This window comes from Egretta garzetta, unplaced genomic scaffold (genome assembly GCF_000687185.1).
Source record: "Egretta garzetta isolate BGI_Z169 unplaced genomic scaffold, ASM68718v1 scaffold241, whole genome shotgun sequence".
NCBI classification, from domain to species: Eukaryota; Metazoa; Chordata; class Aves; order Pelecaniformes; family Ardeidae; genus Egretta; species Egretta garzetta.
The window spans coordinates 1,137,239-1,160,575 of record NW_009258675.1 but is presented as its reverse complement, the minus strand read 5'-3'; the positions used below and the strand labels follow the sequence as shown (position 1 = coordinate 1,160,575).

General features: G+C 43.3%; 1 protein-coding gene and 1 non-coding gene across 2 annotated transcripts; both read right to left on the bottom strand.

Moving 5' to 3' along the window:
- Window positions 1-186: 186 nt before the first annotated feature.
- Window positions 187-23,297, bottom strand: PTCD3 (pentatricopeptide repeat domain 3). The gene is made up of 24 exons (XM_009648879.2): window positions 23,230-23,297; window positions 22,245-22,294; window positions 21,124-21,163; window positions 20,090-20,135; window positions 19,282-19,350; window positions 17,869-17,973; window positions 17,312-17,435; window positions 16,254-16,372; window positions 15,431-15,507; window positions 15,032-15,119; window positions 14,871-14,931; window positions 14,485-14,567; window positions 13,669-13,813; window positions 12,488-12,538; window positions 11,498-11,581; window positions 9,327-9,355; window positions 8,705-8,808; window positions 7,531-7,609; window positions 7,348-7,438; window positions 6,563-6,648; window positions 5,124-5,272; window positions 4,211-4,252; window positions 2,571-2,729; window positions 187-1,816 (listed from the first exon to the last, which is right to left on the bottom strand). Exons 1-24 carry the CDS (start codon window positions 23,295-23,297, stop codon window positions 1,741-1,743), a joined length of 2,025 nt encoding a protein of 674 aa, XP_009647174.1. The 3' UTR covers window positions 187-1,740.
- LOC118451664 lies at window positions 14,653-14,794 on the bottom strand. Its single transcript, XR_004841182.1, has one exon. It is a non-coding gene; the product is annotated as a small nucleolar RNA SNORD94 (small nucleolar RNA).
- Window positions 23,298-23,337: the final 40 nt, after the last annotated feature.

The window sequence follows — 23,337 nt, the reverse complement described above, 5'->3', positions numbered from 1 at the left end:
TGCTGTTCAGTCTCCTGTTTAAACATCAACTCCAGTGGGGCAGTACGAGAACAGCCTTTCTCCAGCACCTGAAGACAAAACTTTTTTTTTTTTTTTTTTTTACTCCTTTCAAGGAGCAAGGATTCAATGTGTCTAATCATTCATTTGTACAAGCTGTAAAAAAAAAAAATTCATGTAGTTTCAGTGCAGGTTTAAGTAGACATAACTGGTGTCAGAGCACGTGTTCTGGTGGCCTTCTACCCCTGCGGGCTTCTTCCTGTCAGACCTGCTCAGCTGTAGTTTTAGCAGACCCAACTATTTCTATCTAGAAGCCAGATTTTGGTTCAACCCCCAGAACTCCCATACAGACCAAGCTCCTTCCTTCTCTTACCTTTCCCTGGACTCTTGCCATTGCTGAAGACAGATTGATCTAAGTTACTTGGCACCCACTTGCTGAAATGAGTAACTGGAGCTTGGTCTCCTCGCTGATCCAGTTTTAAATTGTCGGTACAACAGAGTGGAGTGTATCGCCGCCTCCCAGCCCTTCGGCTTTGATCTTTCCCTGTACTGGTCACACCTTCCTTGAACAGGCGTTTGCTTTCTGGAGCAAACACTGCCTGCCAACAGCTTTGCTGCCCCTCCACTCCTGCAGTGCCAGGAACACTTGACTGCAGCCCTTCAGGTGGAGTTTGTTCTACCTGCAGCAGCTGTGGTTTCCCAAATTCATTACTGATTTACCCTTAAGCTGCTTTCCACAGCAGCGGGCTCTTACCCCGTAGCATCATGCACTTCAAGGTTTCATTCTTCACAAAGAGAACTCTCTGCTTTCGCTAGAATACAGATTAATCCTCACAGGAACAAGACCTTCTTTGCCTGTTCAAAATAACTACCTCAAAAACCTCTTCAAGCTTCCTCTACAAGGTGAGAACAGCACGAGGCTGCTGCGAGGGCATTACCTGCCACGCAGAGAAGGGAACAGCACCATCACGGCTTCCCAGTCACCCCACGAGCTTTATCGCTGTATTCTGCATGAACCTTGCTTATTTCCCCCCCAGAGCAGTGGGGGCACTTTGTAATCAACAGGTTTTGCGCAGGGATTATCAGGATACAGCCGCGCTAGATGTCAGCTGTTTATTAGATGCAGTCTCCAGCTGTACATAGTGTAGCTTTTTAACATGTAAAGTCCAAAACCCATCCCCAAACACCAAAACCGATGAGGAATAACACCACAGGTGATGAGTATTGCATTACTTACAGTGTTTACATACAGATTAAGCTTCATATTTAAGTAGTTCATTAAAGTTAGCTGGAAAGGAATTAAATCCGGCACAGGTTTATGTTGTAGAAGGTCCAAGAGAAGTCTTGCTCAAGCTGTCCAAGTCTTGTGCCTGCTGAGCAGCCTCCAGGAAGCCGCACTCCTCCCCGCAGCCCGCCAGGCCCTCAGCCGAGCTGCTCAAGCAAGCCCTGGCTGCCTGGCAGGAGCGAGCTGGTGCAGGTAGTGGTGTGGGAGGGAGGGTGTTGGAGTAGCCCACGCTGTGTTTGAAGTTACCAAGGACGTTAACCAGGACAGCTTTGAGCTTGCTCCAAGGAGGGCAGCATGCTCTTGCCAAGCAGGTCCCGTACCGGAATGCTCTGGAGCGCTCAGCAGCGCTGCAGCAGCTCCCAGGCACTGTCCCTTCAGTAACTTCCCTTCTCACAGCAGCCTCCTGCGTCAAGGCAGCGCTTGCTCGCGGTTTTCCCAGAGGAAGTCAAGAGGGCCAGCTACTCACGGTCACTGTCGCTGTCGCTGTCGCTATCGCTGCTGTCGCTGTCTGACTGGATACTCTCCAGTGTCTTCCTGCAGATGTCAAACAGTCATCAGTCATCTGTTGTGACTTTGTAAAGAGATACCCAAATCGCGGGGTAAACCCCCTCCAAAGAGAACATTATGGGCTGGCTGATGTCTTGTTACCCTCCAAGGACAGGTCCACCCAGCATTTGGTGGAAGCACACCCACCTCCTTTTGGAAAAGCAGACTACTTCAGTTAGCCAAAAGTCGTGGGCCCAACTGTCAAGGGTGCTGGACTTTTATTTATTCATTCCCTTCCTTAGACCAGACCACTGGCTCCAAACTGTGGTCCTCAAGGCTAAGCCCATCATCTGAGCTTGACTGCATCAGCTCAGCAACGAACCACGGTGGCTAGTGAGACGTACTGAAGAGGGACCATGAGCCACAGAACCTGCGAACCACGTGCAGGACCATCCTGTACTGCTTCCCTGCTTTTACTAGGCTGCAATCAGTGTCTTTTAGGTGACCAGACCCAGCTAGGAAAGGATTCTGGGAAAGAAAGGTGACAGCAGATCTAAGCGGTGGATAACGCTAACCCCATCACGGAAAGATACCTGCCCTTGTAGGGGGGATGGATACACCATGGGATCAGAAAGTGAGGGGCCCTTTTGGGGGTGTGAATTGACCAGAGTCAGCACAAATGCACACCACTCTGAAGCCAGATCTCTGCCACCCTGGTGGAGAAGCCTTTCTGCAGGAATTACCCCTCCAACACCCTGTCTACTATACCCCTTCAGCAGTAACGTGAAGTACTCCAACTTACTTCTGCTTTTCGGAGAGTTCAAATTCCTTCTCCGTTCTGCTTTTAAGCCTTTGAGATGAAGGAAGACCGAGGGACACTGCCAGCTTTACCAGCTTAATTGCCTCATCTGGGGAATTGGTTTGTTTAGCACAGTTCAAGAACTCATCCATCACCTGGTCACTGCAAAAGCAAAGGCAAAGGGTGACTGTTCAGGGGCCTCAGGTGAGGTGGCCATTAACTTACAGCAGGTGCTTTAGAGAGGGAGAGGAGGTGACAGATTGTCAGGTTGCTCAACCAGCCCAATTCTGCTCCTGACAGAAATTCCTCCGCAGCCTTCACTCCGTACCGACGTGGTGCGCTTGGGAATGCTATCCTAGCAGAAAGCAGTACTTCTCCTTCCACAAAAACAGAGAGCTCACTGCTCAGGATAAGGACCCCACTTCAGCAGCAGTCTAAATAACCTTCCCCTCATTACAATCCCCACATCAGGCCCTCACCCTCTTTTATGTGGCTGGCAGAGGTAAAGGAACGGTGTAACAGCACTTTAAACCAAAGGCAGAGGCTGCCATGCTGTCTGTGGGCACTGGGAGCCGCTGACAGCTGGCTCAGCTCTGCCAGCTCCATTTCATGTCGAAGTGTTGGCTCTGCTCCTTCGTCACCTGCGACAGCTGCTGGAGACACCTCTCTTGCCTTCAGGCAGGGAAACAAGGAAGTGTTTGCAGCTGGTGCCGCAGGGAGCTTGGCAGAGAAGGGAAGGGAGGGGACAGTTCAACCAGAGGAGCCTCTGCTCCATTTGCTAACAGCAGGGAAATGACTTTCTCTTCACATTCATAACCCATGGCATCCACAAACAGTCAGCTACACCACGATTTCAGAATTCCTTTCTCCATTCCCCAAATTGAGACAGGGGCTCTGACGTGGCTTGACAGCGTCAAGGCTTCCCTGGGCCACACCAGCCTGCAGACCAGGGTGAGCAGAGCACGCCGCTTACAGCTGCCTACGGTAACTGCACAGCCCCACCGGTGCAGGCAGCCTCAGAGAACACCATGCGTCTCGGTGAAATTCCCATCTCCAACATCAGATCTAAGGTGTTCATTTCCGTAAGCACCAGGCAGTTGTTTGGGTTTTTTTAATGCATCACTATTCCTTAGATGTTGTTTTCTACTTCACTCCAAAATCCTGGGAAAAGCCCTGTTGCAGCCTAACAGGGTACCACATAAGATATAGGATTTGACTTGATAAACTTGGCTTCAGAAATCCAGACACCTCTGAAGCACCTATGCTTGGCTAACAGCATGTTAGAATTTTGTTGAGCACACGAAAATGAGATGTTCTCAAGAATCCCGCTTAGACTGATTCGTAATGCCAAGTTCATCGGTGGCACTGTTCTCCGTGTTCCAGAGCTTCATTCAATGACATCTCGAGGATCAATGACTTCAACCCCCCCCCCTTTGCATTTTCAACATTTTTTGAGACATATTCTTGATCTTGGAACATATCAGCTGGATAAAAAAACACCCGTGCTCGCAGGGACAGACACACACACTCATGCCTCACAGTAGCCATAAGATACAGACCACCATTGTCCCTTGTAACAGAAATGCAAAATCCCAGCCAAAGGGGAAACTCAGTACCTGAAGTCAGAACCTAAAAGTACTCACGTGGGAATCCTATTGATTTGCTGGAAACGCTCCATCATATTCCTGTTCAAAAGAAAACAAAAAGGGTAATTAAAAAACCCCACCACAAACCACAGGAACAGATATTAAATCTCTTGGATAAGCCCCTGCTGAAACACGGGCAAGCTCAATTCCATAAAGCGATCTTCCCCGCAGATCTGAAACAGATCTCATGCCGTATTCTCGCAGACGCAATGTGTACCAGCTAACATCACTGATCAGTTTAACACAGAATATCTTAACTAGTGCAGAAAAAATAAAAAGTGTAACTGGTGGCAAGTTTCCTTTAAAGAATTACATATTTTTAGAAGGGTACTTGCCACTTCTTTGTTTCAAATGAATCAGTGCGAAGAGAGCATCTCTATTTCCCGGAAAATAGCTCAGAACCTTAAACTGGAGGCTAGGTATTTTAACCACTATTTCAAGCTGAGAGCGTGTAGGACAGTAAATTCTAGCTTCTGGAGAGTTCTAAAAATACTCTCTCTATAGAGTTTTAATTAGGGATACTTCTAATTAAAAGTTTAAATAAACTAACTAATGTCTTCAGCAGTTTGAATTCCAACGAGTTCTAAAAATTAGGGAACGGGAAGCTGTAGGATATCAGCAGTGCTTAGCGAGGTGATAATCAAACCCCACCTTGCCATAAGCAGCTGGGTGATCTCTAAGCCAGATGCTACATTAACTTCTAAGCCATTTTTAAGACAGGCAACTGGAACTTGGTGCCAAGAATAAAAAATAAAATTAAGAAAAGATCCCATCACATTCCCAGCAGGACTCATCCCCTCCCTTTGCACTAGCATTCCAAGGCAATCAGTTGTTAGCTTTTGATTTCTGTGATTAAGCCTTTGAGTTACACGGTCAGCAAGCCAAGAGCTCATGGCAGCCACACACGTACCAAGCGTCCTGGGTTCTCCCAGCCCTGGAAAACAACAGAGCGACATGGCCCAGTGCGCTGCCTGTCCATTGTAATGGGGCCTGCTCCCACCCGCTTTGCTCATGGACAGCTTGGATGTCTTCAGCACACTTGGCAAATGCCAGCTGAATCTGTGAAAAGATTGTGCCATTAATTCCCAAACCTCTAGAATTAACATATCCTTTGCAGTGCAATTCCTCCTACAGATCATAGAATCATACAATCACAGAATCACTTTGGTTGGAAAAGACCTTTGAGATCATCGAGTCCAACCTTTAACCTAACCCTGCCATCCCACCACTAAATCCTGTCCCTAAGCACTTCATCTATCCTTCTTTTATCCTACAGGTCTGCCCTGGATGAGATTTACATTTGTGAATTAACAGTGGTTACTCCTGGCAGAAAAATCTCTCAGGACAATTGTCCCCACGAGGCAAGCTCCAAGACAGCCTTGCAGGGACAACATGAGCCTTTAACCCTCCACAGGTTGACAAGTCAGTTACTGCAATTATTTGGCAAAAATCCCTGAATTCTGCCATGTGCCTCCCCAGAGATGTGGCTGGGTGAGCTGGATTACTCTTCCAAACTGGTAAGGAAGTCATCCTTTTCTGTGTTAAGTTGAGGTTTCTCTGTATGTTGAAGACAATCCAAAGGGCTTAGCAGGCCTAGGTAAGCTCACACGGATCTGGAAATTTGTAATGGCTACGCACTGGAACTGGACCTCTAAGACTGACCAGGGACAATAACACAGCACTTCAATACAGTCTGTATGCTGCGCACAGAAATGGAGAGACATCTCTGTTCACTGAGCTTCTGTAGTGGTTTTGGCTAGGACAGAGTTAAATTTCTTCACAGCAGCTTGTATGGTGCTATATTTTGGATATGTGATAAAAACAATGTTGATAACACAGGGATGTTTTAGTTATTGCTGAGCAGCACTTACACAGGATCAAGGCATTTTTTTTTGCTCCTCAGATTCCCTGGCAGCGAGAAGGCTGGGGGGGAGAAGCAGCTGGGAGGGGGCACAGCCAGGACAGCTGACCCCAGCTGGCCAAAGGGCTATTTCAGGCCAGTTGATGTCATGATCAGTATATGAATGAGGGGGAAGAAGAAGGAAGGGGGGGAATGTTCAGAGTGATGGCGTTTGTTTTCCCAAGTAACCATTACGTGTGATGGAGCCCTGCTTTCCTGAAGAAGGCTGAGCACCTGCCTGCCCACAGGAAGTAGGGAATGCATTGCTTGGTTTGCTTTGCTTGTGTGCACTGCTTTTGCTTTCCCTATTAAACTGTCTTTATCTCAACCCACAAGTTTTCTCACTTTTACCCTTCCGATTCTCTCCTCCATCCCACCAGGGGGGAGTGAGTGAGTGGCTGTGTGGTGCTTAGCTGCTTGCCCAGGTTAAACCACACCAGCTTCCTTACCTCTTCAGGGTGTTGCTCCCTGCTCATCAAAGACAAGAGCTCTTCCAACAGGTCTTGCCTCCTGTTAAACCCCAGCTGTTTCATATCTGTTTAGAGAAAGGCAGTAGTTAGTAAGTGTGACTGGTACCACCTCCTGTCGAGGGTAGATAATGATTTGAGTATTAAGATTTGACCTGATCTGCAGAGGGTCCAGGTGATCAGAAACCATAAGCTAAGCGGTGCTATAAAACTCTGTACTATGCTACTTATGAAATGGTACTACACTGGTTCTGCCTATAGAAATCTGTGCTCTTCTAATTATAAAGTCTATGCTATGCTAATCATGAAATCCTGTTAAGAAAATAAAGCTTTAGTTGTAACTACAACTTAGTGCAGTCATCATTCTGCCAAGGATCCCTAAAAGAACCCATCTGTCCCCACAGCGTTAGGTGACAGTAGGGTATTGTGTGTGTTAAAGCCTGTACCTGCATTCTTGTCTCCTCTTCCTAAGGGGCAAAGAACAGGCAAATAATTTTAGTGACTTAAGCCTGGGCTATTGGTTAAGGTACTGCTCTGTTTTCCAAGACGCTGACATTTAACTGTGACACAGCCACCTCTCCGATAGTCTGTGCTATTGGTTCTGCCTTTCTCCGATACAACAGCCTTGAGGAGTAACATCCCTCACACCAAAGCGCCTTATCATGGCTATTCTGAGCACTGGCAAGTCGCCCAACTGCCTCCCACCTCTCACTGCTCCTGACTTTCATCAGACAAACTGCCTATGTAGCCATGTGGCTATCACTAACCTTCCCAGACTGAAGGGATCACTTCCAAGTGGTTGGCTGCATCCAGTGCTTGAAGGAGGTCCAATATATTTTTAGGAGTTGGATAGAAGAGCTGATGAAGGAAGAAAATCACTTCAGTAAACTGTAACCGTTCCGTTTCTCCATACTAAAGCTTGAAGCTTGCTTACCCTAATATGCACTTACCGAAGTGGATGTTTCTTTGTACCATTTCAACACAACATCAAGTTGTTCCATCATACACAGCAATGAAAAGAATTTTGACCTACAGGAGGAGAAAAACGTTCTAATTCAGTAATGATTAGATCAACCAAACCATACAGAAGCACCAGCAAATGACAGTGTTCTGATCAGATCTGTATTACAGATCAGGGAAATTTCCCTATATGACTGCAATAGTCCATACAATTAAAAAACAGTAGCATTTCTGATGAGAGAACTTCATGCTAACACTATGTAATTGGCAGAATTAGTAAGAAATGGACGACTGCATTTTAAAATCTTGAAAAAAAAAAGCAATCTCCTTGTCTGACACCAGGTTTGAGGTATCTAAATCTCTCTCAAATGCAACCTCTGGTTATGAACCATTTTAAGAAGTGAACCAAATTAACCTGGTTACTTGTGCAAGTTTGCTATACAAGCCTGGGACCTTGATACAATATACTAAATAGGAAAACTGTCTCTACACAAAGAAATTAAGTTCCATTATTTCCCTTGGTTTATTTACAAGCTAAATAAGGTAAAACCATATGCATCATCCCACTCCTGAAACTGCATCTTATCTCCATGTTACTTATTTTTCATTAGTTTACTGGAGCCTCTCTAGTTCCAACATCTAATTAGGCTTTTCTTCAAATCAATACGCTCCAAGTACTTAATTACGTTCAGTCACTGCAGCACTTAATGACATTGGTAAAGATGTTTCAGATGCCATGTTGACAGTGTCAAATGGCGGAACTGCACAGGAGTTTGGTGTCTAACACCAGCTGCGCTGCAGCCTCTCTCTACAACACCACGCAGAGAGCTAGGGCTGACTGGTACGCTGTTCCGCTGTCACCTCCTAAGCTGGCACCCTAAGTGGACAACAGGATTGTAGAAAATAACACTGGTTGGTACAGTTGTTGGATGGGGATTAAGCTAAACTGATGCTCCAAGATGCTTTATTTCAGTTTGGGCAAGACCAAAAATGGAAAAGAAATCCTAAGTTATTCTTGTTCTTAAGAGGGACCTAATTCCCAAATTGCATGTACAATAGCCACCTGGTGTTCAACAAAGCACCCTTCTGTGCAACATTCGAATCCTAGTTTGTATTCAAATTGACAATACACAAGATGCTGAATGTAAGTGGCACTTCACTCACCAGTATGCATTTAACCGATCCACATCCAAGAATTTCCAGTTGTCTCCCTTCTCCATTGCCTTATTTAACCGATAGGCAAGCTTGATATCCTTAAGATCACAGCACTGCAATAAACCAGTTAGATTTTAAAGCTATCAAACGTAACACTTAATACACCCCTCTGAGACTCACTTTCACAAAGGTATGAAGAGTTATGAGCTGACAGCAAACATTTTTAACGGGATGCAGTGACTGCCAAGACATTTTGTTTAGTTGAGAGACAAATGTGCAACTCTGCTGGTGGGCAAGAGCTTTCCAGCCTGAACTGACACCTTCTGGTGCGGAGACTGTCTGGTGGCTGCAGCGTCACTAGGAGAGGAGGTAGGGCACAGAACACAGGGGCTCACGCAGCCATCTCTAGCAAGGGATGCACGTATCACAGGCATGGAAGTTACCAGTTTGGGAGGTATCAAGCAAAGAACTGCAGAATTATGGAGGAAATTTACCAGAGGTGGTGAACACAGGTGAAAAAGGGAAAGTTATTGAGAGCTAAACCTTGTATGACAGGTTGGAAAACTCACAGGCGATTCTGAAACAGCTGGAGGGCTCAAAGGAATTCTGATTGTAGGGAAGAGGTACTTACCACTTGCATAGCAGTGGCAAAAAAATTGGCTGAAAGGGAGAAAACGGAGTCTGTTAGCTTCCAACCTTCAAGAAGACACATGGCAGCTCATTAACCCAGCCCCCCAGAGGACAGACGAGTTCCATTCAATGAGAAAGCTGAATTTGTAGCTCAGTTTGACAATGTAGCAGGGATCTCCACTTTGTATGTGGAGACTGCGGCGTGTTATGAGTTTTGCCAGCCACTGTTCTGGAGGCAACCATACTGCTGTGCTTTCAGAAACAGGTGGTCTGTTTGACTCTAGGCAGTTTTGCAAAAACGACGTCCTCTTGTTTGTTGCAAGACAGCTTTATTTGTCTAACAGGCAGCCACATCACTCGTCTTCTCTATTTACTCCCATGGAAGAGAACACACGCAACAGAGACAGGTGTTGAGGCAGGTTACCCACCTCTTTAGTAAGCGCCAGAGCTGTCCAAGAACATACAATTGCCCCCTGAAAATGTCTCCTTCCACTTGTGTAAGGCTTTGATTCTGGTTTCTGTAACTGACATTTCAAAGCAGCAGACAGACTGCTGCTGGAAGGAGGCAAAGAAAGCCACAGTGGGAAGAAGGACATAAACTACCTGGCTCAGTAGCTCATTTAATTTTTGTGGTGGGAATTTTGCATAGGTGTTTTTGGTTTTTTGAAGGAAAACGTAAGGGCACTGGATGCTATCAGAGACTGAAACAATGGCTAGCTGTGGGTAGCAAAATGGTGTAAAGAACTGTAAGGCAATTTACTTAAAACCATTAGGTACAATATGTCCCCCTTTCCCTTTCCCGACTTAACTAAATACTTTTAAGTTGGAAAAGACATTTTTGTGTTATTTGGGTGTTTAATATACAGTTCAGCTACAGCCTACAGAATCCTCTGGGCCATGGAAAGGCCTTGCAGGGTACACAGAGGCTTCTGAAGGTAAGAGTCAGTTCACACAGACCACCACACTAAGGAAAAGCAAGCCTCAGTTTTGTTCAAAGTGTCAACTTGAATTCTGCAACAGCAATTACCAAAAGAGCACAAGAGGGATCCCATGTTGAAAAAGAGCAGAAAATATTTCCATACACATCTTGCTTAGGCAAAGTCTTACACGAGCAACCTCTCTCTCTCAAGCACTGTGTAGAAAAGCTCATTCAACTCCCATGATGCAGGCAAGGCCTGTATCTGCGTGCTCATAATCCCTGCCTTTGCTGACAGTGGTAATGCTATAAAGAGCCCGAAAGAGCAAAGTGGGTATAGTCGTTGTCTACAGTTCTGGCAACCACTTAGAGCAAGAGCAAGAAATAGTGTAACACACAGCGGGACAGAGGCAAACAAGAGAGGTGTACAACATTCTGACTATTTCCAGACTTCTCTCAAAGGACACAAAAAAAATGCTGGTAAAATAACCTAATATGCTACTCCAACATAACGTCTCCTAATCTTTGTCCTTTAAGTGGCCAAAACCGCTATCAACTCCTCACTGGTTTACTGAAGCACGCACTGCAATAGCTTCTTCACCCTATCATATATACAACTGTGAGCTGCTACAGTGACTTCCAACACGCTGCTAACACCATGTTGTACACACACCACCACAGCTACAGACCCCTCTTCGCCACATTCGTCTTCAGACTGAAGCTGCACCTACTTCCAAATGTACAGAAAGGCTTATGAACATCCTAGGGCAAAGCTGCCTACATACAGATGGCAGAAACAGCCAGTGAGACATGGGATGTTTAGAATTTACCCCTTCTACAGATCCAAGCTTCAGCTTTGCATAGAGTTTTATTTCATGCATTTTTCTGAAACGGATTAAGAATTAGAATAGGATCAAATCATACAACAAAAACCTGCGGTTCACCAGACGCCTGTCATTTCATGAAGCTGCTAGCAGATGGTCCTCCTTGAACTGGTCTTGTAAACAGCCTTGTGTTTTTTATGGTGTGGGACTCAAACGCTCATTCGCGTGGGAAGCCAGTACACCAATGCATAGCACGCCTTCCTGGCACTGCAATTTGTCAAAGCTTCTTTGTCTCCAAGAAGTATCAGAAGGGACTGATAGGAGCAAGCTGCATGCATTCTTTCTAGCTGGGTAGAACTACTTAAAATTCCCTAGGTACCTTTTCACCGAAGCTTAAATAACGCAGATTGTCAGATATATTGAAGCCCATACCGTCATCAGGGTCCTGTGGAGTGAAGCTCCTCCTTTCAACATCATCTAGCACCTCAGAGATGATGCCTGACGAGGAAAGACCAACTACAGGACAAACAGACAAGCAACAACACATCTCAGTTGTACTTCATTAGTAAAAAGCTTCAGCCTGCAAATATGGAAATGGAAACAAGCACCATGATTTCAAGCAAGTGCTATCTATGTCTCTCCTATCTGTACCCTTACTCGTGGTGCTCCATACCAGCTGCAATTTTATTTGCACTAACATTTGCCCTACTATTGCCAGATTTCCACAGCACAACAGGGCAGATTAAGAAAGATCCAGGTACTTTCTAGCAAGGAATCCAACAGGCCTGCAAATTTTGTCTGTTAGAATGTGGCACTGGGAAAAGGAATGTGTTTCATAAACAAAAAATAACCCAGGGAGACTCCAGAGCAGTTCCTCCACAGTTGTTGTAACACAAGGACTGCAGTTATGACTACTGTGTCTAATCTCTTCCCGTTCCCACAGATTTTTGGCTAAAGGATCTGCAACAGTTGGGCTCCTGCCTTTTAACACAGCTCTATTTTCAGACAGCTCCAATGCACAGAGATATTGCAGAAAAACAGAACGCTGTGCAATTTCTTCCCTACGAGTGGCACAGCCTATGAAATCACATGCATTGTAGTCAGATCCAGCCTCCACAGAGACTGAGTAGCATTTGCTCTTTAGCTTTATCAACCTGTGGCCACAAATGGAAAGGGAACAGGATTTCTTTCCAGTTCTCTCAAAACACAAGGACTCTTCCCTTCCTGTAAGAGGTTGTGATCCTTCGTAGCTTTTTCTTCACCCAAGTAGAATCAGACTGCACACAGGTAACATTAGGATTGCACAAATAAGGAGCTGTCTTTTAATCCATAAATCAACTGCCTTGACCCATCACATTTGGAATGCATTTAAAGCAAGTGTTAAACAGGACACATTCATGGACAAGTTGATATTGCACGTACCGCCTCTATAAAATGTAAAGAGAAGATGATCATACGTTGCAAGGCTAGGCTCTGAAAAGCAAAAACATTGAAGTTACTTTGACGTTCTTGGCTAAGCTTTATGCCCGAGCTCTGAATCACAGTCCCCAGCCCTTCCAGTCAGGTAGCATGCATAATTTAGTCCGTCATTTCTCTCCCCATCCACCCTAATGCTGGGCCAAACCTCATGTACAACCGGGAAAGACTGTATCTGAGGGTGGACCACCAGCTGAAGCACTGTATTGCTATGGGGCAAACAGCCAAGCTTCCCTGATCTAAATTAAAAGCAAAAATATTTCATAACCAGTTTTTCATTCTGCTCCTGAACCTATCTTCAGTGTACCTGCAAGCATGTTACTAGGGCAAAGCACACGCTACAAGGCATCTAATCAGCTACGCCAACATTCCCCGTTTTTGCAATGTTTACCTGACATCAAAACCCATCATCTAGATCAAAAGCTTTTTTTCTGTAGAGACATAGATATATAGACCTGAACTGACTTGGGTGGCTTACGAAGTAAATCTCCTTGATCTATGGGAAGCTAACAGACTCAGCTGAGTGCTGCAAATATATATTCGTATTATTCACTATTTCTACAGCAGTCCTAAAATAAGGACCCAGCTGAGAAAGAGCCCATGGGCCAGGACACACTCCCCCACTGCATACATACACCTGTCCCTGAGTAGCTAGAGGTAACTACAGGTAAAAATTAATGACAAAAATGCTCCCAACTTAAAGGACTACAGCATCAAAATGCTTCATTATTTGATGGAAGGAGCAAAGTACACCTGCTATACTGTAGTTAGTAATCAACACTGAACAAAGAGTCTGAAGATGATGATTCAAAGGACTACAGCATCAAAATGCTTCATTATTTGACGGAAGGGGCAAAGTACACCTGCTATACTGTAATCAACACTGAACAAGGAGTCTGAAGATGATGATTCCATTTGAAATCCACAGACACTGGCTTGCTGAGTGGCCACAGCTCAGTATTTATGCATTTTTATTTCTCAGTTCTCTTGCAAAAGGAAACAAATAGTGAAGTTGAGAACACAGGGAGAAATGCTTTTTTCCACAAGCCTCAGACTTCTTCCCTGCAACTTGGAATCACTATTCTGGAGGTGGCACTAGAATATAATAACCATGCTGGTTCTCTTACCTATATCAAGTGCTTCCATTTCCTTTAGTACCGATAAAGACATACTTCTGCCTACACCACCACATCTTCTCAGAGTCTTCAGTAAAGCATTAAAAGTTAGCAGGTTTGGTTGCACTTCCTGTTGAGCCATGTGATTCAGGAAGACCTTAAACAAAACCCCCAAATCCTTAGTGCTTCACACGTTATGGATCCCAGTTCAGCTTTCAGGTAGGTATACATGCATTTCCTCAATCTAATCTTTCTCACCCCTTTCAAGTGAATGACTCTACTTCAACTGATCATTTATTAAGGGAGTACCATCTAACATGTAATTAATTTGACCAAAAAAAACCAGACTACAAAATTAGATCAGATTAGATATTGGAGAATTGTGTCTAGAACTTCAAGGAAATTTTTAAATTTATGTGCTCATTTTCCTTACTGATGTGATGTCATTAGAACTGGAGCCTCTAACATTACCCCTCAAAATTCTATTGCCATCACACCACCATGGATCACAATTCAGAGGAGAGTTTTTATCTAAAATTATTTGTCTTTATCTCTCAGCATAATTTCCCAATTACTTTCTGCCTGAGCAGTTCTTGGATCAGGTATGTTCTCACAAAGCAAACCATTCTGCAAGGGCAAGGTTGGATTTTGTACATTTTCCACTGCTCAACAGTTAGTTTGTATGTTGAAACCAGTGTGCTTCCTTTGCAGCACATATTAGTATCTTCATACAAAGCTCCTGTTTTTAAACTGCAAATTCTACTGATAAAGCAAACCCAGGCCCTACACTCTTAACCCTTCCCCACCTCATTTGCTCTACCTTCTTACCTTGGCTAATTCCCATCTTTCCAAGAACCTCTCCTTCAGGTATGGGACTGCTGTAATCAGTGCATTGAAGGTGTGTACGTCAGCTGGAAAATGCAAGATAACTCATTTTAACTGACAATTATCATAGAATCATAGAACTATATTCTACAGAAAACAGTTTGTTCTAACATGGCTCAGCTTTTGGCAGTGTCTCATGCAAACCTGTTTCCAGTGAGCCAGCCACATGCCAGCTGCACTGAAATAAACAGTTTGCATTCAGCTCCCATGATCTAGCTGAGGTCCGTACCCCTGCGCCAATCATCACAGCCATGAAACAAGTATTCATGTACCCAACTACCAGTTGCTTCTACTTAAAAGACCACAAGTCAAAACCAGGAGACACTTACCCTTGTGTCTTTCATTCAGCAAGTCTATGTACATGTCATAAGCTTTAGCAGAAGCCCCATGCTGCAAAAAACCAAAAAAACCCAACAAAAATAAACAAACTCTATGACTCTGTGAGATTTCACAAGCTAGAAGTACTCCCAGCACTGAAGGATAACCTTACCTTCACCATCCCACGGATCATTGTGCAATAGGAGTGTGCATTCCTCTCTGGCATTATCTTAAATATCCTTTCAGCATTGTTGTCGTCCCTAGAATCAAGGAACAAGCTGAATGTTAAAGAACTAAATAAATGATACCTTTAGGAAAAGGATTCAATATGCAGAACAAAATAATGGGCTGTACTCACAAGGGCTGACCATTCAAATATATTACTTGTGACACTGAGCTATTCTACAATTAATTACTAGATTTCCATCAATGCTTTAGAAGATTAGCAAACACAGGCGTTTTTAACAAGTAACTGCAAGTATTGGCTGCTAAAATGTCTTTAAGTGTTTTATAACAACAATGCATGTGCACAACCCAATGAATACAGGAATACTGGCAACATTTTCTGTACCTCCATCTAGAGCCAGATGACTGTGAACCTCTTTGCAATTGTCTCTTTGGAGCCTTTTGCTGCTCTGAAGCATTCACCTGGAGAGATTTTTGCAGAAAACTTTCTCAGAGTTCAAAGTTATGATTAAATATCAAATGATGTGATTTGGTAACACCACAGAAGTTCATCAGCAATTTATTTGCTATCAGAGCTGGGGTTTAATGGGTTACATTAAAATAATTTCTATTATAATGTTCAGGAAGCAATAATTAGATTGGGACTACTGTTTATGTTATTAAGCATATTAACAAGACAAATTTTATGTATTTGTGGAGTTGGTGGGAATTATTAGACTATAGCACATACTCTGTAAAAATCTTTCTCCCTCAACAGTCTTCCCAGGGACAGGTATTGTGCAATACATCTCCTCCTGTACCTTGATACTCTGAGGTCACACGAGGAGCCCTCAACTTCACTGAAATCTAGTTATTATGGTTCAGACTGGAAGAAAATTATTTCACACCATAGGTACCAGAGTTCTTCCTTGCAGGCAACTATAGAAACAAGGCCGTCAGTGCAAACAAGTTATTTAATTGCAGTTCAACAGAACCAAGCCAAGACAGGGTTCCAGCTGCTAAGTTCAGCTTTGTGGAAACTACTTTTGCTAGTAGGTTAGACACAGGATTGTTGTAACTGCTTCTCTAGCAGAAGTTGACTGCGTCTGACCTACCTTGCACTATCTCCCAGGCAGGCAGTCACAGCACAAAAATCTTGACATCACCTTGATACACTCCCACTATGTATGACAGAAAGAAAGAAATAGAGATCAACAAGTTTTTCATACCTCTGTTTCTTCCAAATCCTCCTTCTCTTCTTCCTCTTTTTGTGGAGTAGATTCATCATCTCCATAGAAGCATAACAAATCTAAAAGGCTGTTTGTGGTCTCCAGAGATACAGGGGTACCTATGGAAAATGAGGATGTACAACAGTCGCAGAGAAAGTAAAGCATGCACCATTTGACAGCCTAACAGAAAACCTTCAAACACCCAGTTACACACAGTTCTCTTTTGACTTAAAGGCATTCTCTAGCAAGTCTGTAAAACCTGGGTGTGACATGAATACTTCTGAACCTATTCATAGATGGAGACAATCTTAACACTGAACTAGAGTATCTGTTTTTCTAGTGAAGTCACTGAAAGGGTAGTTTTCCTGATAAAATGCGAGAGGGAAGTGGCAGCTGGCAGTGGCAAAACTGTGAAGTGGCACAACACATCATCCAAAATTTCTAGTGCTTCTCCTAACTACTCCTAGGATAAACCTCATGAGACAGATAAGGTCCAAGCTGAGGAGGAACTGAGAAAGACTCATTTATTGAGGGCAGGTCCAGAAAAAGAGCACTCAGATGGTGCTACACCAGTCCAACAGAGCAGTGAAGCACTCAGCACAGACGTAGCTTATACCAAACAATATGTTGGCCCTTCGCAGGCAGAATGGTATCACTCAATCACATAGCATCTGCCTGTAACAGGCCCTTCTCTACTGTATCATAGAATCATAGAATGTTTTGGGTTGGAAGGGACCCCTAGAGGTCATCTAGTCCAACCCCCAACTGTATCACAAGTTGTTCCACTTTGGAAGAGAAGAAAAAAAACTCAACCCCATATCATCTGCTTCTTGATCAGGAAACAGCTTGTTTTCTGTATCACCAAAGTGACATGTCAAACAAGCAGTGGGTAAGGAGGGCCCAATAATTCTGGAGAACCACTTCACCAGACCAGGGCCAGTTGTGAAAGGCAGCAACATAGTCATGATATTGTCTCCATAGCTTGTGCCAGCTACTAAAATGGCTTTGGCACAGTTTAAGTAGAGCTCCACCACAGAATCTAACAGGTAACCACATACCTGCTTGTATGAGCTGATCAAACAGGTCCACAGAATCCTTCACCCTTCTGAGGTGGATACGTTCTTTTAGAGCTTCCTCATTCACTCCTTCAATCTGAGGTGTAAGAGTCTCAGGCATCAAGCACTAAAAGCAAAGGGTGCAAGTTAGAGACTTGCTCAAACCTTCTCTAAACCACTGCTAAAACACTAACCAAGTATGCTTACTCTTCACCCAGTACACTGCTTTGATAATCACCTGACCCTCCCAGCCTAACAGCAGCAGTCCTTTTGGTTGATAAAGGACCACACATCCTGATCTCCCACTTTTCATGCTAGGAAGTTGACATCTAAACATAATTTCTTTTCTTACTTTTATCTAAAGAACCTGATATGATATTGAAATCCTAAGGCAAAATGTTCACTTCAGAAACATAATGGAAATACAGCACTGCTTTCACAGCTGTCTATGAAACAATTAACAGAATTATCCTTTTATGTTAATTTTGGACCAGGTTGACAGTTGAATTCACTACCTGACAAAGCACAAACACAATGAAAATGAAAAGCAAAAAGCTTACTGGTATGTTGGGCTCTGCAAAAGTCTTGTCAAAATATTGAGGAAATTGCTTAATAATAAACTTTGCAGCATTTCTCCCAGACTCCTTCGACAATGAAAACAGACGCTGCATGGGAATGAGAGAGAACAAGATAAACACGCAATTAAAAGGTTGAGTGAGAAAAACATTTTCCATAACACTAAGCGTTCTGATGAAATCAAATTAAACTCATGCTTCCTTTTAAACTCTTACTAAAAACATAGGCACAAGACAACATTCCAGATAAACGTTCTGGTATTTATGTCAATATAAAAATGCTTATTCTTTAAATGAGACTGTAATTTACTTTTATGTTACTTAGTCAAGGGATAAAGTTCTGTACCAGATATCTCAAATGCTGCAATACTACCTCAAGCTCAAAAGCATCTCTTTTTAGAGTTATGGCACTCAGACGTTTCTCTCCCTGACTGTCATTTCCAAGACATCACCTGATTCCCATTCACCTCTTTTCCTCAAGTTCTAGAGTCAGACCCACCTTTGCTGCTTCCTTTAAAACCCTTCACATCTGACAGCTGCTTTCAGCCTTCTCAATGGCTTCACTTCTGGTACGCAGAAGAGCTGAAGTTTTCTCATAACCGTTATCACTGATCTGCCGTGACATCTCAGCTCCCAGTCTCCTCTTGCTACGCTCTAATAAACATCACACAGAGCAGCTCCTTCTTGCCCTCATTTCCAGTTCTGCTTTCTCCCTCCTCAGCTTTATGCTCTTTAATCTTATGCAGAGATAACACCAGGGGAAGACTCCTTTCCTTCTTCTTGTCTATCATCATCTCAATACTACTGTTTCCATAAGCCTAAGTTACCAAATAGCTGCTCTGTGATAAAACTAAAATTCCTGGGGCTTGGCCAGGACAACTGGCAACACGTAGTCTATGTAGTAACACACACACAAGTGACCTTGTACATTTTAGTTCATATATTTAATTCAAATTTAACTAAACTGTAAGCACAAAATTTCAACACTTGTAATACTGTATATTCACAGGCTATATCCAAGGTATACAAACATGGTTTTAACAGGCTGAATGCCTCACCTAAAGGTGTTGGGTGTTATTTAACAGACTAAGAACATGGAGAAACAGAACAACTCAGCAGGTAAGTCACTAACTTGCAGGAATGTTAACAGAGCTGTGTCAGCTGGAAGGTCCCTAAAGCGGTGGGAAGAAGAGATAACTTTGTGTGTGCAGAATGGATTGTCCAGAGAAATGCTACAGTCATGCATTCCTAAATACACAGAGGAGAAAATTCTGAAAGAAGCTTGATACTTACATTTTATTCTGTATTTGAAACTAGGCTCCAATTAGAAAGTTTTCATAGTCTAGATGAAGGGGGGAAAGGGGAAAAGCTATCAAGGATTTGAAGGGAAATACTTACAGAAGTGGCTGCATTTCTTGGCATAAGGAAAGGGTCATCCTGGAACATATAATGAGCAGCAGTAGGATCCTGTAGAAAGGAGAATCCAGGACTGAGACATTTATAGTTATACATACAGGCATGCTGTATGCATGTCACACTGCCTGATGGAATTTAAGACACAACAGTCTCGTCATAACCAACACCTGATGCCCATTTTACAAAAGCTCCTCTTGGTCAAAAGGTTTAGCCTATTTGGAAATGGTTAAAAAAGCTTTGCCATTATACACACACATGCAGGCTAACACAGTAACAAGAAGAGGGTCCTTACTATAACATGAGTGCCCCGCAAAGCAAACAGGACCCCAACTGTAACAGCCTCAGGGGCGCTGAGGGTACTTGCAGGATCAGATTAAATTTCCAGAACTCAGGACAGACAGGACTAAAGAATGGCATCACAGCATTTACAGTTGTTGCCTAGAGTAGACACCCATTGCTCTTTGCAAGGTTTACTTTCTGGACTGAGGTTGGGAAGACGCAGTCTGGATTGGGAAGCTGAACTGGTAAAAGAACTTGCTCCTGATGTGAGCAAAAGCCTTATCAAAATATTACAGCTTTTGCCAGTAGTTGCAGCTCTCTCTTAGAGGTAGAATGAGGCTTTAAGAACACAGCAAAATGCATGGAGCAAAAGTGAAAACCCCATAAAAAACGAATGTTAAAGTCCAATCTTTCATTTAGGGCCAAAGTAGAAGTAAGAGCCTTCAGAATACAAAGTTAATGCATAAGATGAACAACTCAACCTATTTCCATGGTCAACAGAACTACTTACCCTGTTCACAGTAGAAGCCAATGTCTGAAGGACCGCTAGCTTATCCCTAAACATAAAGGAGCTTTGATTAACACTTGGTTGCAGACTCTGAATGTTATGCATTACATTGTATGCAGAACAATCACAGGATTATCCTAGCCCGTAAGGATTTTCAGTTCTAGGAAATAATGGGCTTGCTGCACTTAGAAAATACCACTTTTTGCAAAGGGAAGTAAAATTCGACTGCAAAAACAATCTCAGTTCTGGAACAACCACAGGAAAAAGAAAAAACTTTGAGGAAAACCAGAAAAACATGTGTATTCCTACTGCCACTCCTGCTCTTATTATATGCTATCAAAGAACATAGGGAAGGGATACAGAAAGAATTCCCTGGAATGCTCCTCTCAGAGCCCCTTAAGACTACCCCACCTCTGAAGGGTGGATACACAAGTCCCTCTCCAAGACAAGTCCTGAGAAAAAAACAAACCAAAACAAAACTAGATTTCTCAGGACTCCTGTGCCTGTGGATCCTTAAGACTTTGGCTGTGTTTCAAGCAAACAAGGAAAGGCCACTGCAAGGGTTTAGGTGAAGGTAGTCTTATTTTAGGTTTACATGTAGACACCGTTTGGTGATAAACTCAAGTTTTTGCTGTACCATCATGCAATTTCATCTTAAGTGCTTCCAATAAAATAGCTTTTGTTCAGCTGCCTAATTTCTAAACAGGAAGAAACACACCTACACACAGACAGCCAAATGAACTTGATTTTACAGATTTCTAGCAAATGTGATCTTTCACAAAGAAATGGAACTACACTTAAAAATACAGTCCTTTTAACTGTTTATAAAAGAAAGGTCAGGAACAGAGCGTACATACTCTGAACAGAGTAAGAGTCAAGAATGTTTCCAGAGCTCCAAATCAACAGGAAAGCCACTAGTGGGACATTAAATCCAGGAATACAGCATCTTGAATTTTCTTTTTCAGCTCTGGTGGACAGATTACATGTACCTAACTTTCTTCCAGGTTGACAGAGATATTCCAGCAGTAAACACTCACCAGGTTTTCTTTCGTGGGAGCACAATTTCTTCTTGAGTAACTATGAGAAACAATATCAAAATTGTTATTAGGAACCAACAGATGTCCAAAGAAAACCTTGACCTCATGAAAACTGATGAATTAAGCTAATCCAGCTGAAAGTACTAAAGCAAAGATTTTAAAATCACAGTCTAATGTAGGTCGCAATTTATTACAACGGTAACAGAAAAGGCAGGCGATGAGCTTAAGTGCCTTGTGTCAAGACAGGATCAGAGCCCTATGGCAAACAAACGTCAAAGAGATTGTACCCATTTACTCATTCAAGCTTCTTCAGCCATCCTTACCCCACCTTCTAGCTTAAGCCCCAACCTTTCCTGGTCCCTTGCTTTCTTACTCTTAGTTTGAAGTTTGCTGTCCCTGCCCATTTGGCTTCTCCAGGTCAGCCTGCCCGACTACCACAGCAAAATGCCCTCTCAAGTTCCTGCTCCAATAGCCTGACACCAACTGCTCAGTTCCTTCCACCCCACAGATCAACCTGCTCAGCTTTCCCAGAGAGGAAGAACGAAAAAGGACAATACCAAAAGAAGCAGCTAGAGGTTGTCAGTAAAGCATCTTAGCGAATTCATTCACAGAGGAGCATGTAGGACCTCCCAATTACAACCCCCAGAGCCAGGGTGTGCAGACACACTTTTTCCACTGCCTCTGTGTTGATGCTTCCATGAGCTGTTGCTGACTGGCAGGAGCTTGTTCCTGTATGCAGCACAGCTCCAAGCACCCCAGATTACTTTTATCACAAAACTAATACCAGAAATATGGTAAGGAGTACAGAGAAAAAGCAAGAACGTGAAGGAAACCGTCAGGATTAAGGTGGAAAACTCCTTATCTTTATTTCACAGTTTATTCCATTTCAAAGAGCAACTGGACAGCTCATGGAACAACTCAGTTCACGCTCTCAGAGCACAGAGCTGGTTGGTGGTGAGGGTAATCAAGTTACGCCAGGAAATCTCTGCACAATGACAACAAGAGGAAAGAAAATCCAAGAAGATGGAAGAGGGCATTCACGTCATCTTTATCTCCTGACACACTATATGTTTGGAAATTAAAACAACACACACAAGAAACTAGTTATGAAGACATCATACCTTCTGAATTTTCCACAGTCTTCCCAAGAGCTGTACTACTGGAAGAGCACCTATAAACCAATCAGAGTTTTGAATTTATGGTAGTCACATTAATATAGCAAAAGTAGATTAATTAAATTCTGCACTACAGGTCAGAATTAATTAAAAATTTTAGAGGGGAAAAGTAACTGGAAATGTTGCACTAACTCCAAATGATTCTCATAAAACTCCCATTTGATGCTTCTCTTAAAGCCCTAATTTCAAGGGACATGAATCCAAAAAATCACATTATATAAAATTTTTAATTCTTTATTTTGGGGGATATGATGGCTTTAAAGTAGTTTTCACTAATTACTGCAACTTAGAAAGAAAATCTTGAAGAGAACAGAAAAACTTTTCCTGAAATATAAAACTTTCCTGAAACAGAAAAGACACTTTATGTTTTAGAGGCAGGATCTAGCTGAAAGCAGTACCTTTTTTGAAGTATTTTAGAACTGAGTAGTTTTTATACAAGGAGAAGACCCTGAGTTGGGATACAGGGAAATCAGACCTGTGCAGTTGCGGATGCCCAGCCTCTACAGAGCTGCAGACAGACAGCATGCTCGCCTGACCACAGCTCTGGAAGGCACATCCACATCAGCTTCCTTCCACTCCACACTGCAAAGCAGCTGAGCTCACAGGACACAGCTCCAAGCCTTTCTTACAATTGCTCACATTTCACTGCTTTTAACACAAATTAAAGCTTATGTGAAAATACCTTTCTCCCCCCGCCCCTCACGAAGCAATCTAATGCTAAAGCCTTACTGTAACTGGCATTCGCACGTGCTTCCACACCGACCTTGACCCTGAGGGAGACGCTGTTAACGTGCATCCATACCTCTGTGCTTTAGTGACATTGTAAAATTCTAGCTGTTTCTATACATCGCATAAACTTACTGGGTGTGATTTTACCATCCCAGATGTATTTTGCCTATGAAGAGTACCCAGAGGAGCGGAACCCTTTCACCTGAGGCGCACCCTGACAGGAACTTCCCTGCTTTCACCTGCTTTTTCGTGAGATTCAGCTCTAGGCATCACTTCATGACTCCAAGCTCACGCCCGGGGCGGCTGCGAG